An 18,103-nucleotide genomic window follows, 5' to 3' on the forward strand; every position below is an offset into this window, starting at 1 on the left:
GGTGCCAAAGTGTTTTGAAAGTGAGAAATCTGGCAAAATAGCAACCATAACAGCACCCATATTCTGGTCATTGTGTGCTGTGGGTTAGAAAACCTCAATGGACTTACTGGCCCTTTGAAAATTCCTCAGCATATAGGTTTCATGATAACAACAAAACAATATACTATATGCAACAATTAACCATCTCCATGACAACTGAACAACTCCATTTGCTGCTGAAGGCCACAAGATATGGCTGAAAGGTTTAGAAGCATAATACACCAGAAATAAGAAAAAAAAGTAATATGCATTAGATTTGTTCCGATACCGATACCTGTTTCGGAAATGCGTATGATACTTCCCAAAATTCGGGATCGGGTACCAACGAGTACGTCTATGCACCGTTCCGATACCATAATTTATTAACCCGGGAGAGAATCAACTTGTTTAACCGGACATCAATTCTTCTTAGCCACTTCGAAACCAGTAGCCTTCACAGTGCTGTCGCCCTGGATGTATCATGGCTGCCACTGGCAACTACTGTTTTAGAGCAGCGAAGAAGAACTGATTGCAGGTAGTTTTGTTGTACGTGACGATAGCAAACAACAAGAGTGCGATGCTAGTGGAGAGTGTAACGGTAGTCAGAGCGAGGAAAGTGTCAGCCATTTGGCAATATTTCACAGTGGAAAATCCAACGAGTAAAATTGCGATATGTACAGTATGTAAGGCTTCTGTTTCGAGGGGTGGCACTAGTGTTGACAATTTCAATACTCAGCATATTATAAAACATTTGAAGATGCATCACACGAGAGAGCACAACAACTTCACCAAGGCAAAAGGGGAAAAAAAGGACGTACCGCAGCAGCAAACGTTGGAAACAGCATACCAATGACGAGATAAATTCCATAAAGATAGCCAAAAAGTGATGAAGATATTATATTTATCATGTTGGTATTGGATCAGGAATCGGTATCGGACCGGGAATCGGTATCGTCCGATACCGCAAGTTCAGGTATTGGAATCGGTATCGAGAAGGAAAAAATGGTATCGGAACATCTCTAATGTGCGTGAATATCAGTGCATAAAACAAATGCTGATGATGCTCTCTCTGTCTACCTCCGAACCCTCCCTTCCCTCTGTCCCGCCCAGTGGTCGGTGTATATCCGGGCTGCAGTGCGTAAAGAGAAAGGCCTCCCCATCCTGGTGGAGTTACTGAGGATAGACAACGATCGGGTTGTTTGTGCCGTGGCCACCGCGCTGAGAAACATGGCTCTGGACATCAGGAACAAGGAGCTCATTGGTGAGTTGTTCATTCACACAAAGATATTTTTCAGGTGCATACTTGTATCTGGGGTTTCTACTAGAACATGTTTACATGCTCCTGCCCCGCCTCCCAAAAAGCCCAGTCTGCTCTGATTGGTCAGCTGGCCCACTCTGTTGTGATTGGTCAACCGAACCAAACTCTTCGGACCCCGCTCCAGCTCCGCTCTAACTAGCTTTGTTTGTTCTTGCCAAACTAGCCGCTATGCAAATGTGTTACTTGGTGACATCACCACGTTACGGAAGAAAAGGCGGGACTTCAAGCAAGGCGTTTCAGGCAGTTCAGGAGCAGTGTTTTTGTGGGGGAGAATATCTCCCTTTGGCGTGGACTTTGCAGACCGTTTACATGCACAAACAACTATATAACACACTAAAGGAAAAAGAAAAAGCACAAAAGCATAATAATTCCTCTTTAATGCATAATTTCCAAAACAAATTAACTTTATTCAAGAGTTTTACTTGAGTGTCAATTTTTTTATGCTAGTGGAGTAATGTGCTTAATTCAGCCTTAATTGAAGATAATGGCACTGAAAACAAGTGCAATTATCTTGACCCATTTGCAAAATTACTCACTTGCTTTAATAATGAATGTGATTTAAGTAGACATGTTTAACGGTCATTTTTAAAAAAATGAGCAGTTAAAATGACACTTGTGTAGAGGGTTATGGATGTTAGGAATGGCTGTCTGGCAGTGCTCTTGTGGATTTGTCTTTAATAAAAAAAAGAGATACTACTACTATAAAGATCCTCTAAGCAGATAGTGTCGCTCTGACTGATCGTTTGATGCTTGATTTTCCTTCGGAGACCAAGTGATGTCTGTAATAAACTCTGCTTTTCTGCCGGTCCCCATAGCAACAACCGCATGCCTCCTTCCTCTTGCTCTGTCTGACGCTCGAGGCTCTGAGCTAAGCTGTCTGGGTTCGTGTGTGCTGTATGTGAATGCAGCCGTTCACGTGTATAGTGTATGTAGGTTGTGATGTCACTCCTATAACCCCGCTGCCACGGGGCATGCATGTATATTTTGATAAGACACGTTGTCCTGCCCTCACTTATGCTGCACTGACATGAAGAAATCGCATTAGAGACACAACATAGTGTGTAGTTACGTCCTCAGAGCTTCCAGCAGTAGATATCATTACTGTCTGCACAGGCGGGTCTGCTGTGAGCCAGCTGTTGTTTTATTGCTGCAACGTTACAAACTTGATTGAATTTGAGCGCTTCACTTTTTATATGTTTGTAATAATGTGATATTGCCAATACTGCAAGTGTATGGCGATAGTTAAATTAAGCTGTTTACATGGTTCAATTATGTTTGATTAATTACTGTAATAAGCCCGTTTATATGTGTGAATTACTTATTATTTGGAGAGATTTGTGTTTTTTATTTCGCTAAAACTGAAAAAGTCATTAAGAAAGTTGAAGCAAAGGACATGTATGTATGACTTGAAGCAACTGGCCTAGTTTTAGCTTAATAGTCTACTGTGTTCAGTGTTTTTCAGCAGAGAGACAATTTTTTTCCTGACTTGTGTCCGTAAGTGTTACTGTTGCATTGCTCATGCTAAATATAGCCATTAATTTATTTATGATGCGTTCAGGCTCTATTCAGTAAAAATAAGTATTGGACGAAGGTAAGTTCAAACGTTATCATGATATGTTCAAATGTAATCCTGTAAAATGTAGTTTTTGGCGAGAAACTTGAATAAATCCAATTGTTTGAAGAAGATGTTTTCACAGGAATATAAGTTAGATAACTTATATTAACTTCCTAACAAAAACCAGTATGCAAACGGTATCGTGACATCCCTACTGCTTCAGCAGGGCACAGTTTAAAAAGTAGTGCTCAGTTTAGATCAAAACGAATCTGGAGTATATATAGTTCATGCACCAGCATTAAAACACATATAGTGAGGATGCAAACTGTCAGCGGGTCATGACGTGCCCCCGTCCCCTCCTACCACCTCACCACCACCACCCACCCTGGGTGATGACCCAATCAGAATGAGGGGGCAGAGGTCAGAGTGGACAAGATTGCTTGACAGCAGCACTGGGCTGTCATGGGAAATGTAGTCAGTTGGTGTTAGATCACGTGGTCATCATCAGTGTCTGACAGCCACACAGCCAGGCTGCATTCTCTTAGTTGCAGCTGGGAGTTTTAGCTTTCAGAGGTTAGAAAAGGGAAAGAGCAGAGAGTTGACAGAAAGAGTCGACTTGGTCTAGTATTTAAGTATCAAGTATTTAGTATTTGGAACTGATGACAAGTTGAACATCAAAGATATGCACACATACGCAGTGTGAAAAAAAATCATATGGAAAAAACATTAAATAAACACAATGTTTGTGTTTTTCTTCATCTTTCTAATATTCTTTCCTTTGACTATTGATAAAAGTGTGATTTCTCATCTGATCTAAAAATGTCAAACTTGTACTCTTAGATACTTACCCAAAGTATGTCCATACCAAATTTCAAGACATTTGACCAATCAGAACAAATGTTGTGGCATCTTTCCTTATCATAGTAAAAATAGTCTTTGGGCACAAATGGGTTAAAAGTATTGCCAAAAAACACCATATGCACAATATTGATCAAAGTTAACAGAACTAAAGCTCAAATGACCTTTTCTTCATCCCTATTTCCACCTTGTCTCCTCCTTTCCACCTCATTTATTTTTTCCACCTCAACCCCCACCCTTCCTGTCACTCTTACCCACCGCGCTCACAGGTAAATACGCCATGAGGGACCTGGTGCACCGTTTGCCCGGAGGCAGCAACAACAACAACAGCAGCGGCGGGGGAGGAGGCGGAGGCGGGGGGAGCACCAACAGCAGCCTCCTGGCGGGGAAGACCATGTCGGACGACACCATCACGGCTATCTGCTGCGCGCTGCACGAGGTCATCACCAAGAACATGGAGAACACCAAGGCCCTGAGGGACGCCGGTGGCATCGAGAAGCTCATCGGCATCGCCCGCAGCAAAGGAGACAAGTAAGCCGAATGGGAAGATGATGTCATGGTGGAAGGGGGCGTAAAGAGAGTAGAAGGGACTCTAGAACGACGAGAAGATGAGGTTGTAGATAGATGTACCATCATGACGCAGTGTTCTTATCAAGCCTCAACAGTTTTTATAGTTTGATAGAAGACAAGAACCACAGGTGCATCTAGCTGTTGCTTTAGCAGTTCTTCAGTGTGAGAGAAGAAGACATAAAGCTGCAATTTGTCACAAGAGCACGTCCAAAATAACCCACAGAGGAACATCCTTAAAAACATTTACAACAACTAACTTAATCAGACACTTTTTTTGTTGTAACTCATTCCCATAATGCTTAGAGTCATCACAGTGACAGCACGGAGCTAGAGAGCTCCGTTAATGGAGGTTACATTGGGTTACATTATGGTGCGTTCAAGCTCTACTCAGTAAAAATGGTATTGGTAGTATTAAAGTATATTAGTATTAGTTATATAAAATGTAGTTTTTGGCAAGAAACTTGAATAAATCCAGTTGTTTGAAGGAGATGTTTTCACAGCAATATAAAATAGATAATAAAGAGGGAATTATGACCTGTTTAATTTCCTAACACTAGCTCTAAGCAGCTTATAATATATAATTAAAACTACTAATACTAAGATTTTCTTTTTAATCAAAGCAAATATTTAAATAAAAATGCAATCATTTATTTCGTAATAATTTGAATTGTGTGTTTTATGCAAATAACCGCTGTAGATGACAATAACAAAGTATGAAGTAGTAGTAGTAAGAATGTAGCACAACATGGAAGTGAAAGCAGCGCTCTGTTTATTTAAATGCAATATTGCAATAAACATATTTGTCCCAAAAACCTATGAATAATTGAGATAAATAATTGTGATCTCAAGATTGATTAAAATAATCGTGTTTATCATTTTGGCCATAATCGTGCAGCCCTATAGAGAATTGGAAACTGACTTTATTAAAATTGCACCCACCAGAATTTGAAGCTCTATAATTGGATGTTTCTAAGCCTAATTCTTTGTTGTTAAAAACATCACACATCAGTATACAAGTCACGGAGAATAGAGACGCAGACTCCTGAACCAGAGTCAGCACATCTCAGAATGTACAGCTGCACTGGAGATAATCTGTATTTAACTGTCTCCATATTTCCAAATGTTGACTGTGGGACGCACACATATTAATGCTAATCAGGCAGCCTGCTGTTCTATGAGAAGGATACATTTGGTTATTTGCTCATTAGCAAAGCACATGGTAGAGCGGGGTGATGCACGGTGAGAGAGAGAGAGATAATGAGGCATGAAGATAAGGAGGTTGATCGTTGGAGTTCGCCAAGAGGGGGGATGTCGAAAAATGATTCAGACCAGTGGAAAAGTAGGTGGAATAAGAAAGGGCTGGAACATGACTGTGGTGGAGAGAGAGAGAGAGAGAGAGAGAGAGAGAGAGAGAGATCATGCGGCAGAGACACAGGGGTGACGCAGGAGGAGGGTGAAGGTAGAGGCTTAAGAGAGGCTGTGTGCTTGTTTTAGAGCTATGAGTCAACAGTCAAAACAGTCGGTAGAAAATAAAGTCCAAGAAAGTTTTGGCACAGTCTGTTTACCCGCACACCTACGCACCTGCATTTTCATTTGACAGCTGACGGTAGAGACAGACGGGAAACATGGGGAGAGAGCAAGAGGGGTGGCGTACAATAAAGCGTCCCCAAATCAAACTGGGGACTTTGTGATTACCTGGCATGTGTCTTAGATCAATACATCAAAACGAAGCCACCACCACGCCTGCAGTTTAAGCCCAGCCCTCATAAGTGTGATTCATCAGTGAGCTTTCAGCATGCTGCCAATGCGTGGATATTGGCCCTTTTCGCAGCAGCCGTTTTGACATGTGATATCAGGGTAAACACTGGTTCAATTGATTTAATTAATTATGGTCCCGTTCTATTCAGTGTGTCACAGCCATTCCAGTGAGCAAGCATGCACAATACCAGGACCCTGGACCACATATGTGTTTAACCTGCAATGATATGCCGAAATGGCTGCTGTGAGAAGGGCCTAGCGGTGCCTTCAAATGGGGTCGTGTTTATGAGATGAGCCCATATGAACGCCGCCCTCATGTTGTATTCACGACCTCGTAAGCGGAGAGTTTCTGAAAGCTCAGAGTTCACGACTTGTAACGCATTTGTTGACGTTGTGAGAAATGGCAGAGGCCTTGGAAGTTCATATTTCGGTGCATAATAAGTTAATATATTGTAATTTTAGTCGTATATTGTTTTTCTTGGTAATTTTATAAAATGTCTGAGGAAAATGTTGATAACCCAAACAACCTCATCTTTTTCCTCTGTCATTATTTCTTTGCATTTACTGCATTATGTTACCTACCCATGACTTCCCATGTTGTAAACACGAGTCCCCAGTTTCATTTGAAGTCCCATAAGTCCCTTATCTACTGTATATATGTCTATATGTTGAAAATATCTGTTCTGTCTTACTAAGACAGAGAACAGTAACAACTCATTTTAATGAATCTACATAATACCAAAAAATGATCCTAAACTCTGCCTTTGGGTAATAATCTGGGGGGGAATGCAGTATCTACCAACAATAAAGCCTATAGCCTACCATTAATATTTATATAATATACAATATAATAAATTATTACTTTTAATATATTTAAGTATGAAATTTAAAGATAGCTTAACTTTACAAAGTTGCATTAATCCCACTGGAGTCGAAAGCTGAGATGGCAGCTACTGAGATCTAAACTAATTCGCTTTAGCAGCAGTTTAGCTACAGGGTGTTTAGTTAGGCTCTGTCATGTTTGGATTTAGATATTGCCTCATTTAATTTTGTGAAATAACTAACTAATGTATTGGGGTACTTTTCATTTACAGATAGCAGCTATTGTTAAGTATTTTCAGTTTTAGCTTCAGCGAAGGCTTTTCAGCTCTCTCACCAGATAGCTTTCACTAGACATAGACTAGCTTTCTTGCTTTAGCTGTCTACATGGCCGTTAGCTCCGTTTTGTAGTTATTGTTTAAAATTTAAAAAGTTGCTTTCACAGAAATTTTCAGAAAAATTTCTATGGCAAAATGTTTATATAGTAAAACAAATGACAAAAAGTCACATTCAAGTCTTAACTGAATTTTGACCAGATATGTCTGTGTAGGGCAGTAGGCCTATAGCAGATGGCAAATTTGGTTCTTACTTTTCCATCCAAAAGTTGCATTAATTTTCTGCAATGCTCTCTGAATAATCATAGGCTAAAAACTAATTTCTGTTATTTTTCAAAGAATAAATCGTTTTAGAGGTACTAAAGGTATAAATTCAAAGATAACTTTTCTTTCTCTTTTTTTTCTTTCTTTTATTTTTGTTCTTCAAAGAATGTTTTTAAGTTCCCTGCTTTATATCACCGCAAGGGCACGATATGCAATCACAGAATCCAAAAACAATAACATTTACCAAAATGACTTGAAGAAATAAAGTTCAATTTGCCAGGCGATGATAAGGCCGCATACGAGCCAATTAAACCCACAGCCATTAGTCAGCTGAGTCAAACCCTGGAGGACGCAGAATGAAATATTGGCCAATCAATCAATCAAGCAAGCAATTATTACGCAATTTGGCCTCGGCACAATTTAAGCGAGGAGACGAAGAAGGCATTTTCATTTTGTATCTTTGGTCGAAGACAGGAGTGAGACAATGCTTTACTGGTTCCTGCTTTATGTCTTGTTTCTTCATTCTTCTGCATTGTGATGTTTTTATAGCTCCCACCTGCACAAAACAGAACGAAGGACAGCCAAGCTTTATACTGTATGTGTTTTTTTCCTCTCTGCTGAATTCCCAGACATAGTCCTAAAGTGGTGAAAGCAGCATCTCAAGTCCTGAACAGCATGTGGCAATACAGAGACCTCCGTAGCCTCTACAAAAAGGTAAGGTCTCATTGTGCTGTATTAACACTGGAAACAGATGAAACCATACCAAGGCATGTAGATGCATCATTTCTTACACCGTCTCCTCCATCTTTTCCCTTTCTCCTCTACTTCAGGACGGCTACTCCCAGTACCATTTTGTCGGCTCTTCCTCCACGATAGAGAGAGACAGACAGCGACCTTATTCTTCCTCTCGCACTCCGTCCATCTCCCCCGTACGGACCTCACCCAACAATCGATCAGGTTAGTCTACCCGCCCACAGCTCTCCTGTCCTCCCTCTCGTCCTCTATCAATCTTTCCGTCAGTACAGTCCGGTCAAACAAACGATGCTCCAAACCAGCTGAAGTCGGCTTTAACCTTCACACTACGGCGGCCACTGACAAATTATTCTGCTGTCAAATAAAAAGCCTTGCACGGTGCCTCCTGAAAAACGTTGCCGCCCTTGCGTTGTCGAAATTAGGGTTTGACTAATATGAGCTTTCCAGGCTTCAGTATTTTTGGACTCATGACAGCATCCTCTGATGTTCACTCACTTTGAAAAAAAAAATGGGAGAAAAATCAGTGTTTTCCCCCCAAGAGCTTAATTCTTGGCTCGGTCTAAAAGCCTCTGAAGCTGACGGTGGGACAAAAACAATGTCCAGTGAAACCAAAGCCAACAATCATCCTCCATGCATACACGTGTGGAAAGTGATCAAAATGTTTCACGCAACATTGCTGGTGTCATCTATGTGTTAAGGTGACGGCTTCCTGTTAGAGTTGGGTCGATTTCCGGTGTGCAAGCTTACACCGGTTTGATTTTACATTCTGGCAAATTAAAAAAGTAGGCTACCTTTCAGCAACAGGTGCCGACGGCGTCACAGCACTAAATCCAGCTGGTATTGCATCAGTAATAAGCAATACGACAACCAACGTGATTAACATAATATAATGTTTGTTTACAAATGGACTAACAGAACCACTAGTGTCTAACAGGCTGTGCGCATCTGCTGAGCCGAGGCCGGTGACTTCAACATAACACCGGCAACATGAATATTTCAGTAGACGTCGAAGGGGGGGAAGAGGCGCACGTTGTTTTTGTTTACTAGAAAGTGTTTTTTGGGGTTGACAAGACAAGACGGGCTTCCGTCAGTCAGTTTATTACAAGCCCGGCGGTGAGTGTACGGTCGAGGGAGAGAGAGAACGAGCGTCTGACTGACAGTATGATGAGTTAACAGTAACGTTATAGCTGTGAGCGTAGCAGTAGCAGTGTGTGTAAAGTTCAGGCGGTCGGTGTAATAAATGCTACAGCTCATCAAGACTCAAGCCAACTCTTGTGTCTTGCTGGCGCCCCAGGCTTACTTAAGGTGGTCTGTTAAGGTCGGCCAGCTATTCTCATTTTAGTGACAATCCGCTCCGAGTTTTGGTCAAGTGTAACACCTAGTGGTAAAGTTCTGTATACCGGTGCGGTCTGGTGTTGTGACTTAATATCAAACCTGTTTGAAAATCTTTACCCTGGCCCCAACTCTTACTTCCTTTCAGAAACAGGTGTCGTTTATGTAAATGTCCCTTTATGACTTTACTCAGACATTACACGGCTGTTAACAGAAAGAGCCACAATGCAGGGAGCAGGAATCATTTTTACGTTCTCTCTCAGGCTGCCATCACTGATGGATTTTAAAACTTATTTTGCCACCGAATCCCTCATTAATGACCGCCGCGGGTGTGAAGGAGGCTCGCCTCCTCTTCTCCTCTAATTAACTTTCTCATTTTTATAGACCCGTCCAACATGAGAGGAATCTCCTCAACAACTTAGCACTGACTCATTTCTGTGTCTGACTGTTTGTGGGTTTATCAGACTGACTTTTTTTTTTCTGTGTGCACAAGAGATGATAATGAAGTGATGCATTTATTACATTGCTCTTAAAGGGTGGGTCCATCTGCGATTTTTTCAAATTGAAACGTCCACTCAGCCGTTGCAAAAAGGAGTGACGTAGGTTACCAAAGTAAGCTAATTAATAAGTTTGTGAATAATGTGAATGCTAGCACTAACTGAGACAAAGTTAGCTTTGCAAAGTTTGGAAATAACTGAAAGGATTAGTTCAGATTTCTGAAGTGGGGTTGTATGTATACTCCAGCGTTCTGCGATGTAAAATTACTGCTTTTGTGAATGGAGTCTGGTGGCTTTGAAGGGAACTGAAGCCGTTATATTGCGATCTATATAAAACCCCAATAAATAATAATAATGGACCCGTCCTTTAATTAACTTTTCTCTGTGCATGTTTTATTTTGCGGTGTTGTAGCTTTCACATTAATGTGACAACATTCAAGTTTCACATAAATGTTACCAGGTCCCACCTATTGCTCATATTTAAATGTATATATAAATAAGAGTAGAGGTAATTATATGATGTGATGTTAATGTAAAAGTGACTCTGGCACTCATTCAGACATGAGACCGACATGTTAAATTGCACATTACGTAACGTGGTGCAGGATTTTTGAAAAGCCTCCACTGGTGAGATATATTGTTCTGTGTCTGCTAGCCAATACATAATTCACACCAATTAGAAATTAATGTATGAGAGAACATTTAAATAGGTCTCATTGAACCACATTTTAAAATAATCACCAGAACTGGATTTATGAGGCTGTCGACTGGCAAAATAATAAACACTTTCTTTGGAAGCTGATTTCACATTTTTTTTTTATTATTTTGTTTCTCAGTTTAAAATTGTGCAAGCAGATGGTCCACGGAGCCATTTGTTTAATTCCACTGCTGTGGCAATATTTCACACACAAAAGAAACTTTAGTGTGTTAAAAGACTCAGGAATGTGTACATTCCTACAACAGTTGTTTACCGCGGCAGCAGGCGGAGGATAATTGGCCTGTGTAGAGGTGCCGATATTACAATAGACTGGCGATATCAGCGTAGCATTAATGAGTGTATGATCAATGCTAAATGTGTTGTACAGAAGAGAGACAAAGCGACAGATGCAGCCACACAAACAGGCTGGCAGGCTGCATCACAGCCAGCAGCTTCTATGTGAAAGGCTGTTGATAATGATTTGAATATTAGAGGAAAACGCTACTGAACCATATGGCACTAAATCAATAGCCAGGTTTCCTCCAACATGGCTAACCAGATCTAACTCATTATCTCCGCCACTGATCCCACCTCCCCCCCTTTGTCAGTCCAACATGTATTATTCTCTCCCAACTATGGGTGTGTGTGTTTTCTATGATACCTTTTTTTGGGTGAGTAAGACAGACAGAGATTAATCGGCCGGTGGGAGTTTAAGATGAGAATGTGTACTTTGTGGTAAATGCATGTGGAGAGAGAGAGAGAGTGGCCTGCAGCCAGACAGAAAGAAAGAGAAGACAGAGGCAAGAGAGGAGGGATGACTCAATATTTACCTCTTTGTAATCACACCCTGGTCAAAAAGCCAGATTTGTGAAGAATGGCACAATACCCACAGAGTCGCAACACAAACAGCAACCGGCACCCGCGTTTTTTTGACTCACTTCAGGGGTGATGGTTAGAGGAAATAACACACACCTCAGAGCGCCGTGCCTTTGGTGAGGTAAACACAAAACCTGAGATGCTTGGAAATGTACAAATCACTCTGACCTTTCTGCCGTGAAGGGACTCCGGTGTGATGTGAATAGTTGTCCCTCCTGTTGTAGTGTCCCCTCTAATGAATCCAATAATGTATTGATAATGTGTTCGTGATGGATTGAAGGTTAAAGATATCCCCCCTGTGTGTGCGCGTGTGATTGTGTGTAGCAAGCGCCCCTACTTCCCCCAGGGAGATGATGGCGTTGAAGGAGAGGAAGCAAGACTACGAGTCGACTGGAAATGCCAGTTACCACGGCAACAAGGGCGAACACACATCCCGGAAGGACGCCATGATGGGTAGGAGTGCCATGCTGCACGTCTGACACAAGAACACATTCTCCCATAAAGCTGTTTTCAGCTCAGTGCTTAGCTGCGGAATAAATAGCAACCACATGTAAGTGTAGGTGTTACAAGGTTAAAGGAACAGTTCAACATGTTGGGAAATACGCCAGTTTGTTTTCTTGTGGAGAGTTAGATGAGATAATCAAATTGTTAAAAGGTTTATTTTGTGTTGATCTATGCAACAGTTATGCTTTATATATTTGGTATCCCTCAAATTTTATGTGGCTCCAAACTAAAAACTCAAAGTACACTTCAAATATATTTTTCCCAAAGGTGGTTTCTGTCATTTTAGGTAGTTCTTATCACGTTGATGTATGTTCACGTGTTGATTTTTCTGATGTTTGGTTTTAATTGGTTATTTGATGCTATAAAAAGGGGTTGAGACGTCATGATTGTCAGCTGGAAGTCTGTCTTGCTGACAAGCTGCGGCCGTGCTCGGCTCGCAATTGGTTCAGGCGGGTGACCTCGATGGAGACGCATCGTCCATCTTTAGATACAGTCCATGATTCTGAACCAATGATGCGTTTCATCACGATGATGCTGGCGGTAGCTTCATATTTAGCCTACAGACATTAGAATGGTATTAATCTTCTCATCTAACTGTCAGTAAGAAGCATGTTTCCTCAAATGCCGAACTGTTGTCAGTGATATGAACCTACAGTAAGTACCGTGAGTGTTTGTAAGTTAACAGCGTCTACTGTAAGGTTTCAGTGTTTCAATATGTAATGTTTGCAGACATTTTTGCACACTGCCAGCAGTTATGTGGGAAACATTGAGCTCCAAGCTCTCCTCCGTAATCATCATCATTCATTATCATTTTAATTCTTATTCTTAATGGAAAATGTGTCCCGTCCACCTGATAACGCTAACAGCCCTCCCCACACTCCCTTAACTCCTCTGCCTTCACAGTAATACCTGAATAAACAGTTCATCTGAAGTCCTCATCCTCTTTGTCTCTGCAGGTCAAATCTCTAGTGGGTCTTCCACGCTGCACAGAGGAGCGTACGTGTCGCCTACTGATGACCTCAAGTATAATCAGGTACGACAAGTCTGTGTTAACAAAATGAGTCCACTGTTGTAGCCCTTAAAATGTGATCACAAAGCACTCTGTCTCTGTATCGAGACAAGTAACTAAGTGATGAATTTCTACTACTAGCTGTCATTTAAATGAGCTTTAAACACCTCTTCATGAATCACATCAGAGAGAATGAGAATGAACTGTTATATGGGAACCCCATAGTAAGTTCCAGATGGAGACAAAATATTGCAGCACAACTAGCCCCTTTATAGGAATTTAATAGTGACATGAGGCTATAAACATACTATGAGGTTCACTATAAACGGATATAGAGTCCCATCTATGCATTATAGGAACACTGCAGTAAATTGCTGTCAGGGTGGGGAATTTGATTCTGCATTGTTGCCAGTAAAAGCCTTAAATATTACCCATCACACCCTCTGGCAGCGGTATCTGAAGCTGGATGTATCTCTAACTGTATGACTCTCACAGCAATGCACAACAGTCTAATCCATTGTGTGTAGATACTAGTTCCAACTTAGGTTTACTTAGTTTTTAGATTTACTACTCGGTTAGGTTTAGGAAAAGATAGTAAACTGGGTTCAAATAAGTGCGTTTGTTACGTAAGTTAAGTTACGTAAGTTAAGTTACGTAAGTCAACCTGGATAAGTCACTGTTGACTTGGTTTCACACGGGACACAAACGACGGCCTTTTCTCCCAATAAAGATCTTTACTTTTATCTTTTCACAGATCTCTTCTCAAGGCCTGCCTTCAGAGCCCTACCCTCCTTTCCAAAACCCTCCCCCGCCCGAAAGCGTCAACTACGAGGATCAGGCCTTCTACGAGAACCAGGTCCACCCGGGAGGGCGCCCCCCGCAGGGTGACCTCAACATGCACCTGCAGGGCCTCAAGTCCACCGGCAACTATGTAGACTTCTACTCAGCCTCGCGGCCCTACAGCGAGCTCAACTATGAGACCAGCCACTATCCAGCCTCACCGGACTCCTGGGTCTGAGGGGAGATGAGGGTGGAGGATTAGGAAGAGGAGGAGGAGAGGATGGATGGATGGTGAAGGGGGTAGTTTTAAAAAGAGGAGGAGAAGATGAGAGGACAGTTTCCCTCCCTCCCCATCCTCCCCTGTAGTTCCTGAGTAGCATCATAGATAGCAGGACGACAGACGGGGGAGGATGGAGTGCAGGAAAAAGAGACCTGAGGAGAAAATCTAAGACATTGCACTCCTGTGAGGGAGAGGGGACGGAAGAAGGAAGAAAAGCGAACGGAGGAGCGGCCATGCATGTGCATGCACACCACCAACAAAACTGACGGACACGTTTTCTTTCTGTGTTTAGTTTGTGATCAACTACTGCTAGAAGGTTCAGCAGACAGAAAGACCTCCTGCACCTGAAGGCCTCTGGAATACAGAACGTAAAAGAGGGACGGACGCGACGAAAGAGAACACGAAAGGGGAAAAGATGGGAAAAAAAAGGTGGGATTATATATATGGAGACGAAGAAGGACAATGAAAGAGAAGAATGAATCGGTGGACTCGGGAACGGAAGGTTTTTGGATTGCGAATGGAACGTGTGAGAGATACCCAGGAGAAACCTGTAAATATGTGGTATATAGCTACATGGCTTTTAGTAATGTGAAGCACAAAGAAGCAGAGCTGTAGGACATGTAGGACGTCTGTCACACAAAACCTTTGTTTCTCTCTCTATGGCTTCGGCGTGATGTATCCTCCTCTGGGCAAAGAACGCTTCTGGACTTTGTCATTTGTAACAGTTTTTTCTTTTTCTTTTTCGTTGTGTTTCTACTTTTTTAATTCTCGATTCTGGTTGTATAGTATTTGATGTACACTGTACATTTACGGAGATGCATTGTGTACTGTACATTGCACTATTTTCTGTGTCATGTCAGGCCTTTTTCGCCATTGGGTCAACCTCACTTCCTCACTAACTATCCCCCCCTTAAACAAACACAAAAATATCTGCACTCAGACTTTCAGAAATTCATATCACAGCTACGGACGGATGTGAACGCGTTGCTATTGTGAAACATTGGGTATGAATTAGGTATCGAAGCATCAATTCTGGTAGGTCACGGTGCTCCTTTAACTGCCCTACAGATAGTTTTCACAGACTGACTCAAACAGATGAGCAGCCTTTTCCGTGACTCATTTTTTTTAGGCTAGCTTTGGTTTATTTGGCGGCTATCTTTCCACATTAACACCTCAAATCCCCCTTTTTGTGTTCCCATGAGCCCCTCCTTTGAGTGAACTGTGCTCATTGTGTATATAACCGTGCCAAACAAGGGTTACTTCCCCTCAGCTGAAGAAGGCAGGGTAGGGGCGTGTTAAAGGGTCCAAGTTCAGCTGAAGCTCTCAGCTGAACATCCTTGCGGTTCTAAACGATGCCAGTTTGTAAATGCTTTGGTTTTTCTAAACTGTGTTTTACTGGGTTGAAACCTGTCTTAACTGCACCGGGACTGTGGGAGAAAACATAAAAAAGAAAACTATAAAAAAAAAAAAAGAAAAAAGAAAATCACGGAAGGACTGTGACCGGGCGGAGCAACGCTTCCTCCAAAGTTGTACAAAATTAGTTGATTTCTGTGTTGTAAAATAATCAATGTTTGAAGTACAAAAAAGAAAAAAAAACTTTTCTGAGAGATGGGTGGCAACTTCATGGTAGACAAAACTGTTAATAGAGTACGGATATATATTATATAAATATAAATATATACTTTTTATGTGCAGATGTGGATGTCACTTATAGCAGCAACATTATGGAAAAAGACTTGTAAAAGAAAAAAACAAAAAAAAACAGCTACATGTAGGAATTTTGTTCACATTTTATTTTCTGGTCAACACACTAAATTGTCGACTTTGTGTAGTAATGTTGTTGCTATGTGGAGTAGAGTAGACCAGGGCCCAGGGATCCACGTTGTCACGGAAGCAGTCCAAAAAAGGTGCTACGTCCATGAGAAGTATTTCTGTATTTTAACTGTGCACAAAATGTTCCCCTTTTGCATTGATAAGCTATTGATTATCAGCCACATAACGGAGAACAATCACACGTTTAATTCTTGTATTTCCCATGCATGAAAACCCCCAGTTCTGATTAATTGGTCTCATTATGCTAAATAGCAAAAAAATTGCACCCCTGAATGCATGAGTATTTGTTGTCGGTAAATCTGAAATGGTGATTTAAATTTTTTTTTGTTACGTGAGAAAGGCTAAATTGTAAAACGTGACAACAGACCCTGGTTCTCCCTACCCACTGCTGTTTAGAAGTCCTAGAGGTCATCTTCTGATGCTTGAAAAACGACTCATAATGCAACTGTCCACCACGAAAAACACTGGATGAAAAAACAGACGTACTGTATTTGTTAGTGAGCATCTGGAAACTGACAACGTTATGTATGTCCTTGTGATCCTTAGGCAGAGAAAAACCTGACTATAAGACCTGTATGGAGATATAACGTCGGTGACCTTTTTGTTGCTAGACCAAACGTGTTTTAAAAAGAGAATTGTGAATCTTTCTATTGCCTCAAACAGATTGCAACTGCTCCAAAAAATATAAACGGACCATCGAAGAACCTCTGATTTTTGGGAGTTGTTTGTTCTGTTGCCAAAAAAAAAGTGTCTTTGTGGTATTTTTCAGTGTGTTAAAGGACCGCATCGCTGGTGTTCTATGTTATACTATTAACTGTGTTTTATGTAGGGATTTTACAGTATTCCTAAAGCATACCATAAGCTTTTAGTTTGAAATTCTACTTTCCATGCAGCCTTTGCTTTCCTTAAACCTGACCCGAAAGATATGGAGGACGGAACCTGCCAAAATCAGAAATAATTTAATAAATACATAAATGCCTCAATAAATAAATAAATATGGAATGAAATGTAGCCAAAATAATATAAAAAAATAAATGTAGGAATTAATTAATTGATAAAATTTGACATAAATTAATATTTCTGTTTTAAATAGCTACTTTATTTATTTATCTTTGTATTAATTACCTTATTTATTTACTCTTCAGTTTAATTTTCCCTTTTGATTATTTTTGTATTTATTTTTTATTCATTTATTTTATATATATTTTTTATTTATTTTTAAATGTTTGTATTTATGAATGTATTTATGCATTCATTTATTTATGTATTTATTCATTCTTTTCCCTTTTGCATTTCACCCCTTAGTTACACAGAACCATCTGAGAAGCCGTCATTGGAAACTGTTTGGAAAAAGGAAAGCACTTTCAAAAACTACTTAGGAGGTGATTGGATGAGCCATCTGTCAATCAAACTCTTGCCAGTTTCAGGTCAGTCTGAGACCAAACAAGACTCGATCAAAACAGAGTATATGTCTGGACTGTGTACGGTCAGTCTGCGAATTTGTGGCTAAATTGTTATATAAATAGTCAGTGGTCATGTCTACAATGTTAAATCCAGCGGTTCATGTCCACCAGGTCCGGCGAGGACACTATAGGGGACGTGCTGCTCCACTCAACTGGCAGTTCAAGCGGTTACGTACCCTATCGTTGAATGCACCTGATTGGTCCTTGGTTTTCCAACAGGAAACTCGCCTTTTCATTTTGAAAGAGCAATGGCCGATGAGGAAACTCCAACACTCGGCCGACCAATCGTGTAACTTCATCACTCACTCAGTGACAGACTTTTGCGTTTGTAGGGCTGGCCCTCTGAGGTCCAGCCAAAAAAATATGGATTTAAAAAGCAGGAAAAAAAGTAAATTAGTCTTAACATTGCATCCTAAAATTATGATTATTACTAAGGTTAGAAGCCAACTCTGAAAGTCTGATCCCTATCCATACATTTTGAAAAGTAAGCATTACCTGCATTTGTAAATGAAAGAATTGTGCATCCTTGCGGAATGGGCAGCTGACTTGCAGCCAAAAAGCCTCACCAGTGTGCTACGAGACTA

General features: G+C 40.9%; 1 protein-coding gene across 8 annotated transcripts in view; it reads left to right on the forward strand.

Moving 5' to 3' along the window:
* ctnnd2b (catenin (cadherin-associated protein), delta 2b) overlaps positions 1-16,767 on the forward strand; it is a 180,712-nt gene extending 163,945 nt beyond the window's left edge. For 2 of the 8 annotated variants that reach the window (XM_037787547.1, XM_037787550.1), the window contains 7 exons: positions 1,129-1,279; positions 4,019-4,280; positions 8,116-8,209; positions 8,326-8,452; positions 11,975-12,103; positions 13,111-13,187; positions 13,918-16,767. In XM_037787547.1, coding sequence (XP_037643475.1) covers positions 1,129-1,279; positions 4,019-4,280; positions 8,116-8,209; positions 8,326-8,452; positions 11,975-12,103; positions 13,111-13,187; positions 13,918-14,181 — 1,104 coding nt within the window. In that variant the 3' untranslated portion in view covers positions 14,182-16,767. The remainder of the gene's footprint in view (positions 1-1,128; positions 1,280-4,018; positions 4,281-8,115; positions 8,210-8,325; positions 8,453-11,974; positions 12,104-13,110; positions 13,188-13,917) is intronic. The other 6 variants (XM_037787553.1, XM_037787554.1, XM_037787548.1 and 3 more) reach the window with 3 other exon arrangements.
* The last annotated feature ends 1,336 nt before the right edge of the window (positions 16,768-18,103 follow it).

Source organism: Sebastes umbrosus, chromosome 12 (assembly GCF_015220745.1).
Source record: "Sebastes umbrosus isolate fSebUmb1 chromosome 12, fSebUmb1.pri, whole genome shotgun sequence".
Classification (NCBI taxonomy): Eukaryota; Metazoa; Chordata; class Actinopteri; order Perciformes; family Sebastidae; genus Sebastes; species Sebastes umbrosus.